At 53.2% G+C, this 16,539-nt stretch overlaps 1 protein-coding gene across 1 annotated transcript in view; it reads left to right on the forward strand.

Annotated features, from left to right (window-relative positions):
• LOC144931374 (slit homolog 2 protein-like) overlaps positions 1–16,539 on the forward strand; it is a 242,288-nt gene that overhangs the window by 128,559 nt on the left and 97,190 nt on the right. Inside the window, exon 5 of the mRNA XM_078855179.1 lies at positions 11,866–11,937. Coding sequence (XP_078711305.1) covers positions 11,866–11,937 — 72 coding nt within the window. The remainder of the gene's footprint in view (positions 1–11,865; positions 11,938–16,539) is intronic.

A 16,539-nucleotide genomic window follows, 5' to 3' on the forward strand; every position in this document is an offset into this window, starting at 1 on the left:
TGTCTTTAGCAGTGCTGATGCCATTCACAAAGAGGAGTGGTGGTGCAGTGGTTCGTGAACTGCATTATGAGCCTGGCGACCTGAGTCCGATTCCCAACAATGGTTATACATCAGTGGCGAGTGATTTCTGAATCGGTACTGTGCCTCCTCTAGGTCGGCTCGGCCTAATATAATTACACAGTGCTTCCTTGTCCTTATGTGGATGGAAGGCGGCCTTCATTGGTGCTCGCTAACAGCACTTGCTGTGTCTGCTACATGAGGGATATTTGTCTTGTGTACATGTGTGTGTGTGTGTGTATTGGGGAAATGCAATACATCTGCCTTTTGACAACGTGATCCATTAACCGAGCGTTTCTCAATTTGAACCCTTGCAACCGACCAAGGTCCACTTCCTGATTTCCAATATTTTTTCTGATTTCCAATATTTTTTCTGATTTTCAATATTTTTTATGATTTCTAATACTTTTTTCTGACTTACAATATCATTTCTTATTTCCAATATTTTTCCTCATTTCCAATATTTTTCCTCATTTTAAATATTTTTCCTGATTTCCAATAATGAAGTCCGTACACACTGCACGCACCTGATGATGATTAATCACGAGAAACCTCGACCATCGGGGGCATGGTCGGGAAGACGGGTTTAGAAACGCTGCGTTAACCCGGAAAGCCGGGATCTCTACTTTTTTGACCAGCCAAGCCGGCAGCAATTGAAACCGCCTCTGCTTTATCCTCCAAGTGCACCTAGCCTGGCACAGACACCGGGGGTAGATCGCCGCCGCTTGGTGCGCAGGGTGAGGGGGGGGGAAGAACACAAGCGAAGCTGCATGTTCGTTTATTAATACCAATTTGCAGCAGAAGCATTTCCTCAACGCCTCTCATCTCATCTATGAATGAATGGAGGGAGTTGTAATTTATTAATGCAAATGCGCGGCTCTGCAGTCATTTGCTGAGTCTGCTGAATCTCGGGGGTGTGTGTGTGGAGGGGTGGGGGGGGGCGTGGGTTGTGGGGGGTGCAGATGAGTGGAGGTGGCCTGCGCTGCAGAAACAGAAGAGAGAGTAAAAAAACATCTCACAATCTGCTGGGGGGCTGTAATTCCAACCACTATCCACACACGTGTGTCTTCCCGGCGGCGTTGGTAGCGGTGGTGGCGGCTCTGCCTCTGGCCATAGCCGTAACCGGTGGTCACGACGACGGCGGCTACGAGAGTCGTGCCTCTGATCTGGCGAGCGCGCCGGAGAGCAGCATGTTCATCCCATTAGACACACGGCCGCGCCGGGACCCCGCGGAGCAGCGGGGGGCTGTAGGGGGGGGGCCCATCGGTCAAAACGTCATCACGTCCCATCGCGTCACGCCACATCGCTCGCCGCTGGACGCAAACGAAGCGCCGGGGGTCTCTGGCGAGGGCGAGGAATGCGGCCACGGCGGCTGCTGTTGCCGGCTCAGTAAGTAGCCAGCACCGTTCCCCAACCGAGTCGCCGTTCCCACCCCGAAGGGTCGTTAGCGTTATTGTTCATTGGCTGTGTGCAGCCTCGTTTTTACAAGGGGAAACCTGGATTTGGAACAATCGCAACACGGAAAGAAAAAAAACGTAATAGCGATTTTTACACCACCCTCGCGCCGATTCGTTGCCGGGTGGAGATCCGCTCCGCGCAGCGTCGGTCGAGTGGGTGGTTTGGCCATACTTCACCGCGCTGGTTCAGGTCGCTGGATACAGTGCGGTCCCCTCTGTCGCTTCGTGACCTCCAGTGGCACCTTTGCCACGTCTCGCTCTTTTGCAGCCACGCCTGTACGACGTTGTCCATTCGCCGCGGTGGATGGACGATGTGCAGTACAAATGCAGTGCGGTCACCACTCTCCTTCACCTTGTCCGAAATGGGCGCTGTGCCACACCGCTTGCTATTCACTCAATATCTTATCTAATTCTCTATCGCTTTGCCACTCACAGATGGCAGTGAGGCGGTGGTCGCTGAGCTCTTAGTTCTCTACATCTTGGTGTTTTTCCCTCTCTCGAGGTCAGGTCATGCCCTCTTAAGAAACAAACTTTCACTCTGGACAGTCCGATTGTTTAACATGATGTTTGATGTATTGCTCATCTCGAGATATAAATGAAATGACGGACGTATGCACGAATATCTTTAAACAGATCAAAAGTAGTCCGATGAGTATTTACTTTGGCATAGTGCTGCCCAAATGCATCACCCTCTCCCTTCGCTTCTCCACCACTTGCTCCATCTCTACTCCCCGCTCCTGGCAGGGGCGGGGAGAAAGCTTTCACGTACCCATCGCGCAATGTGCACGTGTCATACCCCCGGCAAACAACAGCATACACACTACACACACACGCATAACAGACATACACACATGTTGAAAGCGTGTTTTCCATTATGGGACATTCCGGGGGGGTGGGGGGGCGCAGGGGGGGGGTTAAGAAGGACGGCATGCACCACGTGTATCTGATAAATGTTTGCTTACTGTGGCAAGCCACAAGCGGCAGGCTCAATTAAGAGGCACTGGGGGCATTCGGCTTGAATGGGCAGATGCTCCGAACCCCTTTGGGTAGTTGAAAGCAGTGGGCGGTCACAGAAGCACCCGAGCAATTGATTCGTTGCCTAATTGGGTCACGTGCTGGAGAGGACGCATGCAAGGCCCCCTCCTCAGCCCCCGCCTGCCCTAGCAGCCACCCCAAACCGCTTCGCTTGCAGATTCACCAAACAAGAAGCCGAAGCGAAGTCGTGCGAGTGACATCTTTACACTTTGCGCTCTTCGATAAAGCGCGCAATTAAAATGCGGCACGGGCGGCTGTGTGCGGTGCGTTAGCTTCAGCCAGGGTCCCCTTTTTTCTGACGGAGCATGATTTATTCATCTTAGTGTTTGACGCCGTTTACAAAAGTTGCTACTTTGTTGAACAAAAACAAATAATTAAATGAATGTCCTTGGAAAACGGACGCGACGGCTGTGAAATTTTAAATCGGTTGCTTTGAGAAGAAAAAATAAAACGCACGAACCTACGAGCGTGTGGGGTTGTCGCGGCGGTGTGCGGTAAAAGCGTTCCGATGAGTCTTTGGGTTTTCACCGCCGGTGTTTCTCGGGGCGATGTCCGAAGTTTCGCTCTCTGGTCCTCGGAAAAGAAGTGGCGGCAGTAGCACATGTGCTGCACCACTTTGCGAGTTCCCGAACGGATTCGAGCGGACGTTGTACAGAACAACAGAGAGAGGCAGAGCGATGGAGAAGGAGAGAGCTCAAAACGCTTCTATTCTGGACTCGAACGATGACCCAGAATTGTGGCAATTCACCGAACTTCTAGCGTTGGGGTGGGGAAGTACATCGCCGATGCCTCTGGCAGCTTTGTGGAGCGTGAGCGGCATCGGCTCCACTCCCTCGGTTCTCCCGGTGGCTCGCTCGCCCCCCCCCCCCCCCCCCCCGGGCGTCCGGAGCGAGATGCTCAGCTTAATGCGGCGGCTCCTCCCGGCTCCTCCGCCGCGGGGAGGAGTGCTCTTTGGAAGCGAGCGAGGCTTCGAATTCCACGGCAATGTCTGGGGTCGAGCGTGAAGTGGGTGTCTTGCACCAGGCTCGCCCTGCATTTGTGTCGAGACGGTCTATTCACGCTGCTCCCCGAGCGCCGTCTGGGAGCTGTTGGGTGGTGGGGCAAGTCGGGGGTTGGTGGGGGGGGCATCTTTAGAGGAAGCGAGAGATGAGGGACGTGACTGCTGACTTCGTGCAGCACTAAGCTCAAGAGGCAGAGATTTTCCCGATTGTGTGCGGGACAAAGTCGTCGGAGTGCCACGTTGTTGGCTGGGCTTTGTCCGAACTGGAAGGTGGTGGCAGTGTTATCCCAAGCGGACTTCACTCGAGGGCGCTCTAAAGGGCCCCTCTAGAGCAGACATTGTTGGTCTACTCTTACCTGCTGGCCGAACACCTGGCAAGGGATGGGAGTAGCCACACCTCACTCAACTGGACGCAAACCTGTCAATTAACTGTGCTGTGCTCATCCCGCTGGATGGACATAGGCAGTCGGGGAGGGGGGGTGGTGGATTTAAGAAACTCTTTCAACTGCCCGCACGAAGGAGATCGATCCGGTGACCTGTGGAATCCGCGCCCATTGCACCGACCGGCATGCCCCTCCGTCGCACTCGATCGAAAATCGAGAGAGGCTTCCGTCGTAGCGCTGGATTGTGAGCGCCGATGCCATGCTCGCACGGGGAGGCAGAGAGTGGCTCGGGGAGGCGGCATCGGAGGGAATGGTGGGCAAAGTGGGTTCAGGGAAACTTTTTTTAAATAAACAATTTTTTTATTTCAGCAGGTAAGACCCACTGAGCTACGTAGCTCTTTGTCAGAAGCGACCTGGCCACAAATGACAGCTCTACGAAGTGGCTTATCACGTGGACATTTATAGCAGCCAAATACTCTGAACGCGTGTTTTAAAATGTGGAGGGAAAAAACCGGAGGACCCAGAGAGGAAAGTAGCTGCTTGGGGGGGGGGGGCAGGGATCGGTGGTAGGCGGCTGGAGTTAGGATGTTGGTTGGGGGGGCTGTGGTGGAGCTCAGGCACCGGCGTGGCGGACCGTGGTGGCCACGGAGCTGGGATGGTCGTTCGGAATCCACGTGTCTCCAATTGTGCGTCTCGTCCTCTCGGTGGAGGGGCGGCGCGGGCGGGGGGGTGGGAGAGCGAGGGGTGACGTGGCCGACGAGACGCGCGCTCTCGGCGTGCGCGGAGAAACGCGGTGTTGTTGAGCCGGGCGTCCTACGAGATGCGCAGGCGCGAGGAGGAAAAGGCATGTCCCGCGAAGCGTGACTGAGGGATATTATTTTGGTTCTCGCCTCAGCTGAATTGTACAATCCCCGGACAGCTCATAACGGTCTTTAATTTTTTTTATATATAGGAGGAGGTGGGGGGAAACCCCCACACAAAACAAAACCGCATTCCAAAACAAGCTCACGCGCTGGCCGAGAGTGATATTTGGTTGGATTGCTTTGACACCGCGGTACGATTCGAGCCAGGGCTGCTTGACTGATGCTTCATTTCCGTGACCTCTGGGAACCGCGGACTCCGGCCAGATCGGGAACAACGGCCCAGTTCCGGCCAAGGAGCTGTGCCGGTGGGCCAGGGTCAGCGTGAGCCATGGGGCTCCACCGCTGTGGAAGGAATTGCATTAGCGTCCACTGAATCGGTAAACCCCCAGTGCTTGTCTTGGTAACCTGCCCTCCTGCTGCCAGAACACGTGTCTTGACCTATCCATCACAAACGGTTTCACAATACACTCCAAACGTCGTTCCAGTTGCTTACCCTGTCCTCCGTGAAATTCCGAGCACACTCTGATCACCTCCTGCGCAGCATTCGGATGCCAGAAACTTCTTTTGTCAATGCTTTGTTAAAATCAAACTTCGTACGACACAATATTATTCGGATGTATACAGTGTATAAATCTGCCTCAAGATGCCGTATGCAAACAGTGGGCATATACATTCATAGATGTACATATTTGTATATTCTACAGAGGCGGGTCAGTCATAGGCAGAATAATAAATAAAGGTTTTGAGCCTAGACTCGAGCAGGGGTAGGGAGTTAACAGCACAGATGACTGCGGGCAAAGGGGTTTCTAAGGGAGCTAGGGTTGCCACCCGTCCTGGTTTTCCCAGGGTTACCCTCTGGTTGAAGTCACTGTTTTCGGCAACTACGGAGATAAAATTCCAAGTTATGAGGCCAAAAAAACAATAATAATACACCACTCAAGTCGATACATCGACACGGAGTTGCATCCCTCTGGCGCTATTGCGAGATGCTCTTCATCTTCCTCCCGTGACATGGTCCGATTTATTTTTCATTGCACCTCAAAAGGTGGCAACCTCTCGGCGGGAACGCGCGCGGGCCGAAAGGTCGGTAAGCGTCGTCCGCTGGGGATTAGCGCGCAAGCCGATGTGCTCTTCTCCCTCGTGGATGGGAAATTAAGGAAATTAAAGCCACGGGATGCGTGGAGAACCGTAGGCACTCGCAGTGACCCGAGAGTAAACCCACTCTCATCTGCACCCCTTCGACGGAGTGGCGTGAACAGCAGCAAAACGACACGAACTCTCTCCCGAGGCCATCCCGTCGGCTTTGGCGTCTCGCTCCTGAACCCACTCGGACCGTTTTTTCTCCGACCGTCGATCGTCTCTGAGACGAGCAGCCCAGGGTGGCGGAGACAGAGCAGCAGCAGCAGCAGCGCCGCGAGACGGGGAGCGAGCGAGCGACGGAGCGCGACTCGGTGGGCCGCGCGACGCGAGAGAGAAGGAGGGCGTCTGCGGATCTCGGGAAGCGCTGTAAAGATGATTTAATGGGGGGGAGGGGGGAGCGGCGGTAATTCCCTGCATAGTCATTTGGCGCTTTATGCGGCGTGAACGATCGCCGCGCGTCGCAACATCTCGGGTGCGAAGGATATCATTTAGATGAAGTGCGCATGCATAATTCATGGTGAACAGTAAACAGGGAGGAGAGAGGAGAGAGTCTGTGTGGGTGGGGGGCCAAGGTGGCCCTCCTGCTCGCCGCCGCGTTCGTCGCGGTCGAGGCGAGGAGGTTGAGCGGCGAGCACGGGCTCCATCATCGCAGATTTCTCACGGGTTATTTGGTCGCTTGGATTTGGCTGTTTATATTCGTGCAGTCGACTTGGCAGCCGTTAGCTTTTGAAAGTGCGTTTTGTCTTTTTTTTGTGTTTCAGAAGAGGTATTATTATTAGAACGCAGTAGGTTTATTCACTTTGGAGTGGAGAATGAAGTAAGATAGTCAAAATAATGTTATATATATTTTGATAGCAGATAGGGGAAAGAGGTGTGAATTGTGCTTGTGAATGACGTTGACACATGCGTACATGCGCATACCCAGATACGAGCACCCGCACGCATAGGTACATGCGGATCCCCCCCCATACATCATTTACCAGACTGTTGGGACAAGTGCTGTGACCAAGCAAGCACTTAGGCTGGCACAACTGGCCTTGTCACAAACCATGTGAGGCTGAGTGGACCTAAGCTAGGCCCAGGACCGGTTCAAATAATCGTCACTGCTGTCAGCAGTGAGTGGGAATCGACCTCGGGTCGCTGGGTTCGTAGCGCAGCTTGTTAACCGCTGGCACTGCCGCTCCCCACTGACACACGCACAGCAGCTTGCAAACTATAATGCGATGCAGCAGTCGTTTCTCGGTAGCTAAATGCGTCATCTCAGTAATACAGGCACACAGTTCAGCTGCGTGCACACGATCGCACAGCGGGAGTTTACGACCGAATGCCACACACGCCACTGCTATTGCATTCCAACTCTCTGCGCGTGTTTTAATATCCAGCGCCGCGTGTAATGGGTCTCGGCGTTGGCGCGTGCTCCTGTAATCGGCCAACACTCTCGTTGCGCCAACAAAGGTTAATTTTGTCCGATTCAATCAAGGTCACGATTCAATATCGTAATTGTTATTGTCGCAGTATTTGTTTGACCGCAGGTCTCGTAGCAGACGATTTTATTCACAAGAGAAAATGTTAGTGGGGAAAAAAGTACCTTTAGCCGCACTAGGGAATAAGGAGTTCTTGAGCAGCCTCCTCCTCCCCCTCCTCCTCCCCCTCCTCTTCCTCCCCCTCCTCCTCTTCCCTCTCCTCCTCCACCTCCTCCTCCTCCCCTCCTCCACCTCCTCTGCCCCCTCCTCCTCCTTCTCCTCCACCTCCTCCGCTCCCTCCTCCTCCTCCGCCCCCTCCTCATTCTACTCCTCCTCCGTCTGATAGCCCTGTGCTCTCTCAGAGCACTCAGGAGTAAAAATGCATCATGAACCACTTCTGCCGCTGCCTGCTGCTGTGGCTCGCTCAGTCTTCCCGTTTGCGTGCGGGAGCGCGTGCGAGGTGCGTGTAGGAGCGCGTGCGAGGTGCGTGTAGGAGCGCGTGCGAGGTGCGTGTGGGAGCGCGTGCGAGGTGCGTGCGCTCGAACTCGCGTCGGTATCGCGCTCGCCCTTCAGTCCTCGGGGCCCGTTGATCCGTCCCCGATCGCCGATGCTCGGCCGAGCTGGCGATTGACGAACGCTCGGCCGCTCGTTAAGGGGACGCCCGTAATGGGGAGCAGATGGCCGCTGCCCATTTACCGAGCTGAGAGACCCGGCCACCGGATGGGCAGCCACTTCACACGGCACGGTTTATTATTGCACCGGTTTCATCATCATCATCATCTTCATCACGAGCAGCAGCAGCAGCTTCCATGATCTATCCACAAAGTATACTCGGCCACCGCTCATCACACCGCATCTAGCACACAACCATGTGTAGACACACACACACACACAGCTAATCATTTAATAACGTGGCGACGTCGCTGATTGAGCCGTGGTTGGGTTTCTCTGGAGCGCCGACACCGACCCGTGCCAGTTCAAAGTCTCGGGGCGGAGACGGGAAAGCTGTGGGCGTGCGTGGCCAGGTGCGAGTCCGCACGGCACGCGACGCTCACCTCGCACGTCCGGGGAAATTTCACGGGAGTTTTCGAGAATTCTGTTAAAAAATCACCCGCTTCGGTTTCGCCCCAGCGAGTTCTTAATTGAGCACGAATGCTCGAGCCTTTGCACAACGATCGCTCATCAGAGGTGGCGGAAATCAGCGAACGCCCCCGTCCACGAGGTAGCGTCAGGTAAACGAAGCTGTCGCCGGCCGTTATACGGCGCAGGCAACTTTCCGAGACGCAACATTTTTTTTAGCGGCTGCGAATGCAGATTTCGCCCGCTCCTGGCAGTAAGCGGTTGGCGTCTCTGTCCAGCATGCAGGCGGTGCAACTGCACTGAGGCCCACGGGCCAGAACGACGAAGGTGCTGGGGCTGCGCAGAGGCAAGAAAGACAAATGAAGGGGGGGGGGGGCGGGGGGAGCATTTGAATCCCTCGTAGCATGGCCCCTGCCAGCCCCGTTCACGCCGCTGGTCGTCGCTGAGCGCTCGCGGGGCCGCGGCGGCGAAGCCTCAAATGGAGGCACGGTTTCTCATCGGGGTCATATTTTGCGTCGTTGCTTGTTTGTTCTGCGCTGCTTCGTTGGCGTGCCTCTGGCTCGCTGCTTCATGGCCCAGATGGTTTAGTCGTCGCTGCCGAGCGATGAGCGAATTTCCGCGGAGGATTCTCGGGAGTGAAGAAGAAGTCCACCCGCCTTGTGCCAGAGAGCGTCTCCGTAGGATGACGTCGCAGACGACTCCTGAAGTCGCTTCTGCATTCGCGACCAGGGGGCACGGCTTTATATGGCTTGGTGAAGAATTGACATGGTCATCACGCTGAAGATGTTAATTCTCTGAGCCGCAATTGTCCCGAGTGAATCAAAGGCCACATTTAATATGATGGCGTTTTTTAATGTTGTTGCGCGCAGTCGTAAGTGATCAGAACTTGTGAAGCATCATCTGGCTCCCCTTGAGAACTCGGTTTAATGAAAGGCAGTTGAAACCCAGTATCTCAGCAGTGGCAGTTCAGTGTCTCTGGCAGTCTCATCTCACCCCGAGACGCCTGGGCAACCTTCTATTCTCATCCTTAAGTTGTCTCACGTGTTGCGGTACAATAGGAATTTCAAATTTCTGGCCCATCCCCTCTGTTCCGTATGATTGTAACGACTCGGAGGGGTGGGGGGAGGGGGGTCTTGTGGGCGGGTTGGTCCGAGATGATGGGTGGGGTGGAGGGGGGTGATCGGTCTTTTGCGAGCCCTTTAATTTATCTCGGGGGCAGAGCGGTTAAATTCCCCCGTGACACATTCTTATGACTCCATCCCCTCCAGGTCTCCTGTTTCATTTGCGGTAATTTCCTCGAAGATCGCGTGGGTTGGTTGAAATGTAGTGCCCCTTAGCATTTCAATTCCGAGGGATCACAATGGTTTTACAATTTGATAGCCGGGGGGGGGGGGGGGGGTGAGGTTCAGCATTTTTTTTTTATTATTAGATAGGTTTTATATTGATATATTCAAAGAGGAATGGTCTACTTTTATCAAAAGAATAAAGGTACTTCCTTGGTGGTGGTGGTGGTGGTGCACAAGCATAACTTAGTAAAAATGTATTCCCAATATTCATCATTAACGCTTCCTCGCAACGGCTAGCATCAGTTGTGAGTGGTATCTGAACTGGGTTCTGGGCTCTCATCAGCCCGCACTGACCAACACGGCAAAGTTATGGTCAAACAACAACTCGAGCGACCGACACGGCATGGGCAAGAGGCCTTCATCCAGCCGAAAATGTCGACCAAAGTGGCTGCACATGCGTAACGGAAAAATATCATCGAGAAAACTGGAAAATGTTTCCTCAACGTCGACTAAGAAATCTGCGAATCCTCCCGTGCTGGCTTTGCGCCAAGCAGCAGCCCCCGGGGTCCGCAGCACGGGCCCCCTATTGTGTGCCCTCCCCCTTGCCAGTCATCATGTTGATCGCGGGCGAGTCTCGTTAGCGGGACAATTCCTCGGCCCGTCCTTTATGCCTGTCCGCCGACCGTGAATGGTCAGCGCGCGGTGAGAGAGAGAGAGAGAGCCATTCGTTACGCGTTCCTCGCCGTCTCGGCGGGGTTCCCGAGGATAAGCGCGTGACGCACGCACGTGTTGCCCGCCACAGCTTTTCACGAACCCGGCGGACGAAGAGCCACTCCCGTTGAGCTTTGAAGCGGCTTAACCTCGGTGGCGGCGGTGGAGGTGCGGGGAGCGGGAGGGTAGCGGGGGAGGGGCGGTGAGGAGGGTGGGGGGGAGTCCGTTCCACGTGGAATGATTTGTTTATGTAGCCCCAGGGTAATGTGGTTAAGTTCCCATGCCTCGCGCAGGTGTTAGAGTGTGCGCGCCGCCACCGCCGCCGCCGGGGTGTGGTCCGTGAAATATTTGACAAGGCGCGCGCCGGGGTTCCTGATGCTGCCACGGGTTCCTGATGCTGCCACGGGTTCCTGATGCTGCCACGCGAGTCGAGCCGGAACGCGCAGAGATCCTGACAGCCAGCGCCACGCTGCCCCCCCCCCCCCAGCTCCACGCTGCCCCCCCCCCCAAGTGTCGCGCTGCCCCCCCCCCCTCCAGCTCCACGCTGCCCCCCAGCTCCGCGCTGCCCATCCTCAGGACCACCGTCTCCTGCAAATAATAATCTGGCCTCGTCTGCGTGAAGATGTCTTTAGTGCTTTTCTTTCTTTGATTCTTGCCAATTCGTCAGCTGTCTGTCTCTCTGGAAGCTGGCATAATTTTTTGCCGGGTTCAAAAAACATCGAAAGAAGAAACGTTCTTGTGGATATGCGCAACGGAAAAAATTGTCCACGGTGGTATAGGGGAATGGCGAGGGGGGGGGGGGCTAGGGGGGTAGCGATGGAGGTGTTTGACAGATGCCCGCACGGAGTGCCGCGAGGCGGAGGAGCGGCGCCACGTCGGGAATTAATGAATCGGAGGCGCGGGAGGCTCGTCGTCGTCTGTGTCGTGAGCGTCGCGAGCGTCACGTGTGATGAGCTGCCAGAATCCCAGCTCTGGGCTGGCAGGTGATCGAGCACGCCGGCTCTTCTTCGCAAGGAGCCACGTGGGAGCCCGTGTCCATTGCGTCATCAAATATATCCCATATACAGTGGTGTTGATGGTGGTGATGATGGCAAGGACTATGTAAATATAGCTTGTGTCTTTTTTTCTTTAAATTACATTTGAATCGTGATAATGATGATGGTCATCATATGATAGCTCCACATAGCATTTCATAATTTCATTAAAAAAAAATATTACCTGAAAATACATTTCAGAAGAGCGTGCTTTACTTTTTAGTATGTGTTTTGAATACTGATTGCTGTGTTAGAGCACAGGGTTATCAGTAGGTGAGGGGTAACTATCAATGCCCCGCACAGATGGATTAAATAATCTAAATGTGTTTTTTGTGTTTTTTCTGTATCGCCTTCAGGGATCTGAGTGAGAATGCAATCCGAGGAATCCCAAGGAAAGGCTTCCGAGGCATCCCAGAGGTCAAGAACCTGTGAGTATCTCTCCAGACAACCCATGGGCTGAATTATGTCTCACTCTCTGTCTCTCTCCGATGGGCGCCGCGGTGGCGAGATGTTAACAACATCGCCTGGTATGCAGGAGGTCGTGGTTTCGACCCTGACCCTGGCGATGCCTGCTGTATATTTGGAGATTGCATGTACTCCCCGTGGATTTTTATCCGGGTCCTCCAGTTTTTTTCCCTCCACATTTAGAATGTGCATGAAGAGTATGGCTGCTATACATTTGCACGCGATAAGCCACTTCGTTGAGCTATCATTTGTGGCCTGTCGCTTCTGAAAAAGAGCTATATAGGTCAGTGGGCCTTACCTGATAACATAAGTAGTTGAAAGTGTTTTCTTTTACATGCACGGACAGACACTTCACTGCGTACTAGCATAACAGTAACGTGCCTCAGCAGTGTCACACCGCTTATAAGAACATTTACGATGCCCTATATCCGGGGAAATCTCACCGTGTCTAAATACACTTCTTTCAGGAGGGTGTGTCTACATTGGGATGATTGGCCAATTCCGTTGTGAGGATTTAGGCTTCATGCGAGAACAAACCAGGGCACGCGAAGGGGATGTTTACATGAAGCTGTCCACGGAAAGATTCGAGCATGTTTGCCTTGATGGCATCTCCTGTCCAAGCCTACAGCACCTGGTATTCCCAGGCAGTCGGCCATCCCGAGTGCTAATCAAGCTCAACTCTGCTAAAGCGCAGGAAGTCTGATGAGATCTGGCATACATTCAGGGTGATTTGATACCAAGGCTAAATCACCCTAGAGCAATGACTAGGGTCAAATCCTGGTCAGGTATCAAACCATGAACTCGTCATCCATTTAGTGTAACTCTTCATGGGCAAGTCAGCTGTGCTCGTTCTATGGAGGAACTGGAAGCCCTCCAAGGGAATGTGGAGGATTATTATTTTGGCGTTGTCACGGCTAGCCGAGGTCGGCTAACGGAGGCGAGCGGCCATGTCATGAACTGCCTCGGTTTGAGGAGGGCTGCACTCTGACTCTCTAAGTGGGAAGCTGCGAGCGCTGTCCCCCCCCCTCCAAACACCACCTCACCTTCAGGCGCGCACGTTTCAAAACCTCAGCTGTTATTAAAAAAAAATTACTTGAAACCTCAAATGCTCGTTAAGCTTTCCCCGTCTGTTGTGGCAGCCGGTGTTGAGGGTGGTACGACAGGGGAATCTCAGAGCAGTTGGGATTTATTTTTTATTTTTGTTGTTGTCGAGATACGCGTTATCGCAGGGTCGGCGGGGAGCGTGTTTTGTATCAGGGAGGAGTGTGTGCGCGGGGCTTTGAGCGATGATTACATTTTGTGAGAGCAGAGGTCCGGAGATTAATATGCCTGCTGGGACAGCCATCTCGAGAAATTAATCTGTTAAAAACGGCGAATGCGATTGGCTGGAGCGCAGTGTGCGAAGGGCGAGTGTGAAAACGTAAACCGAGAGAGAAAAAATCTAATGTATCCCTGTCGCCAGCACACGGCTCGGAGCTCGCTCAGCGTGATCAAGCGAGGTGCCAAATGATTACCTGGCTTTTAAATTGTCACCTCAAGAAAGGCGCATTTTAAAGTGTGTGCGTGATTGCGAGCGAGTTATGTTGTCAATTTTGTTGCATCTGCATTCGTGCTCCTTTCAGTATGAAAAAATATATTATCAGAGCATATTTCTTTGCATGCTCACCACAAGTACTGTGTGGTTCATGCAGACATGGTTCCTTGCCAAAGGTTTCTATTTGGTGTTTTAAACATCTTAACAATTGTTGTATTGCCAGAAAGGGTAAAATCTGTTCTTATTTTTCATACTTTGATCCTGGCAAAAAAGGTCCCATTTTGTGCTCCTTTCCTATGAATTTTTTTGTATTTTTTAGTTTGGTTTATCCCTGCATTTAAGCTAAGACATGAGTCCGCTCGTAAAACAAATATCAGGCCTAAGTGATTTAAAATTCACATTTTTACGATAAAAATGTTATTATCTTACTCTTTGGCATTATGTGCATATAATTACAGCTTATTCTCTGGCATTATTACCAACTGATGAGGGTGGTTGGCACAGGGCCAATATGTGTACATGTACGTGCGTGTTGTTTTGTTCGCGTTTGCTTGTGTATGCGGTTGCGCGTGTGTGCGCGTGTGTGCGTGTTGTTTTGTTCGCGTTTGCTTGTGTATGCGGTTGCGCGTGCGCGTGTGTGTGTGCGCGTGTGTGCGTGTGTGTGTGCGTGTGCGCGTGTGTGTGTGCGTGTGTGTGGATGTGTGCGTGCGTGTGTACGTGTGTGTGCGTGTATGTGTGCATGTGCGCGTGTATGTGTGTGTGTGCGTGTGTGTGCGTGCGTATGTGTGCGTGTATGTGTGCGTGTGTGTGCGTGTGGGTGCGTGTGTGCGTGTGTGCGTGTGTGTGTGCGTGTGCGTGTATGTGCACGCGCCTTTACCCTTTGCTTGCATTTGTGTCGTGCACCGGCCGTGTCAAAACATGAGAAATGTGCCCAATAAAGGGGTCACGCGCCTTTCTCACTCTCGGAAAAATGCACCAGGGGGCAAGGCTTGGGCGAGAAACAATAATGAAGTTTAAATAACAGCCTAAACGGTGATAACAGGTGTGACTGTCAGCATAATCAGGGTGGATAAGATTATGTTACAGGCGAAGACAACCCCGAGAAGTTGTTTTATTTGACTAAACAACAACAACAACAAAATATCGACCTTTTTGTTTTTTGTTTAAGCCAACCAAACATTTGGTGTCTCTGCCCTGCCTCCCGGAAAAAAAAATCCTTTAAATTTTGATAAATAAGATGAAGCATGTTTTGGGGCCACGCCTGAACTATTCTGGCCGTTGTCGATGGCAACGGAGGGAACGGCCTTGCGCGAGGCCTGAGCCACAGGCGCTCCCTCGCTCCCTCGCTCGCCTCACTGCCCGGCAGACGTTCGTGCCGATGTTGATGAATGTTGGGCTGTAGAGTTGCGACGTTTAACATGTTGCAGGTGCTGTGCTCAAGGGTGCGAGTGACCCGGTGAAGGGAGGCGTTTAGGAGATGGGCACAGACCCGCGCAGCGGCGGCGGGAGCAGCGCTCTTTGCTGATTGGTCGGCGTGCGGAGTCGACTTGCCTCAGAGGGTCTCCGCTTTTGCATTTGTTTGTTGGGGTGGTTTTTTTTTCTTCTTTAGTTTTTTTTATTTGCACTTTTTACCGCGCTCTAAATTATGGCGAAGGCTCTCCGGCCTTTTTGCGGTGACGTGTGCGAGACGAACAAGCCAACAAAAATAGTGATTAGCCTCTGATCCAAGCTCCTCTTGTTTGCGTGAAGAAGAGGCATTCCCTGGAAGCGGTGGCAAGTTGAATCTTTTGTCGGAAGCTTCGTACGGATGAGTCATTTGGAATTGGCCGCCCGGAATTGTTAAAGCCATCCCATTATCCGAGTCTTTGCACGGGTAAGAGGAGGAGCTGGGACATTGTGCCCAATGCACCCTATTGTCAACATGTGCACGAGTGGCTCAAAATTGGTGGCGGCAAATTTCATACAATCGGTGACTTGTGCGAATTAACACGGATAATAAAATCCGTCCCGACAGTGCCAACCGCCCCCCCCCTCTTTCCCGCTGAAACGGATAAAGAGGGTAGCTTCACCGCATGCGTGTGCGGTCGTAGACCGGCCCCACGTGTCGCGTCGCTAACGACTCGCGCTTGATGGCACCGATTATATTATCAGGTCGAGTGAGCCATCGGCTTCTGAACGGCCGATAGCGGCCGGCGGGGGTCCTGGCAGCTTCCAAAGCTTTTTGAGAACTTTCAAAGCTTTGGTGCAGTGCGGCTTTACCCTAAACGAGAAAAAAAATAAACCACCCCCACCCCTCCCACCACACTCAACCCCGCACGGAGCAGCAACGCCAGACAATCAAATCCCCCAGAAAATGAAAGTGGAGCCCTTGCCCTTCTCTTAAGTGCGAGTGAAAGCGTCAAATGTTGCGAGCGAGGCAAGGCATCGGAATGCAAGGTGCCTTCTTGCTGTGTCTGCAGTCTCCGCCGACTCGCGTGTTGGGGTGGGTGGGTAGGTGGTGCGGTTTCGGGGGGCTCTGAGCCACGTTCAGGTTGCTGATGCTGCCTGCTGCTCCGTCAGAACAAAAGCGGAGTGGGGAGAACAAAAAAAATAGAACAAATTAAATAAATAAACCCCGGAGGTGCATTAGCGGAATTGCTTTCTATTGTAGAGGCGTAAAAATGGATTTTATGGGTAGAGTGAATTAAGATAATGAAATGAGCACTGTGGCCAGAGCTGGAATGATTAAGCTCTCCGCTTTACTGAGAAGCAGCAAAGAGGAGTCTGGGTGGGTGGTGGGGGGGGGGGTGGTAGGATGCACAGCTGATTCACGGCCGCTGGTGATGTAGTGCCATGTGACTGGAACGCGATGTTGCAGGAATATAAAACTGATGCGCAATAAAAACGACGGCCGTTCCCGCGCTCAGATAAAAAGGCTGCGCGAGCGCGAGCGTGGCCCTCGTCACGCAGGGGGGCTGCTCACAGCGACGGCGCAGCGAAGCGGAACGATGGGTGGAGGGGGTGACGGGAGTGGCGGCGGCGGACAGTGGGG

The sequence above is a fragment of the Lampetra fluviatilis genome, chromosome 4, assembly GCF_964198595.1.
Source record: "Lampetra fluviatilis chromosome 4, kcLamFluv1.1, whole genome shotgun sequence".
NCBI lineage: Eukaryota > Metazoa > Chordata > Hyperoartia > Petromyzontiformes > Petromyzontidae > Lampetra > Lampetra fluviatilis.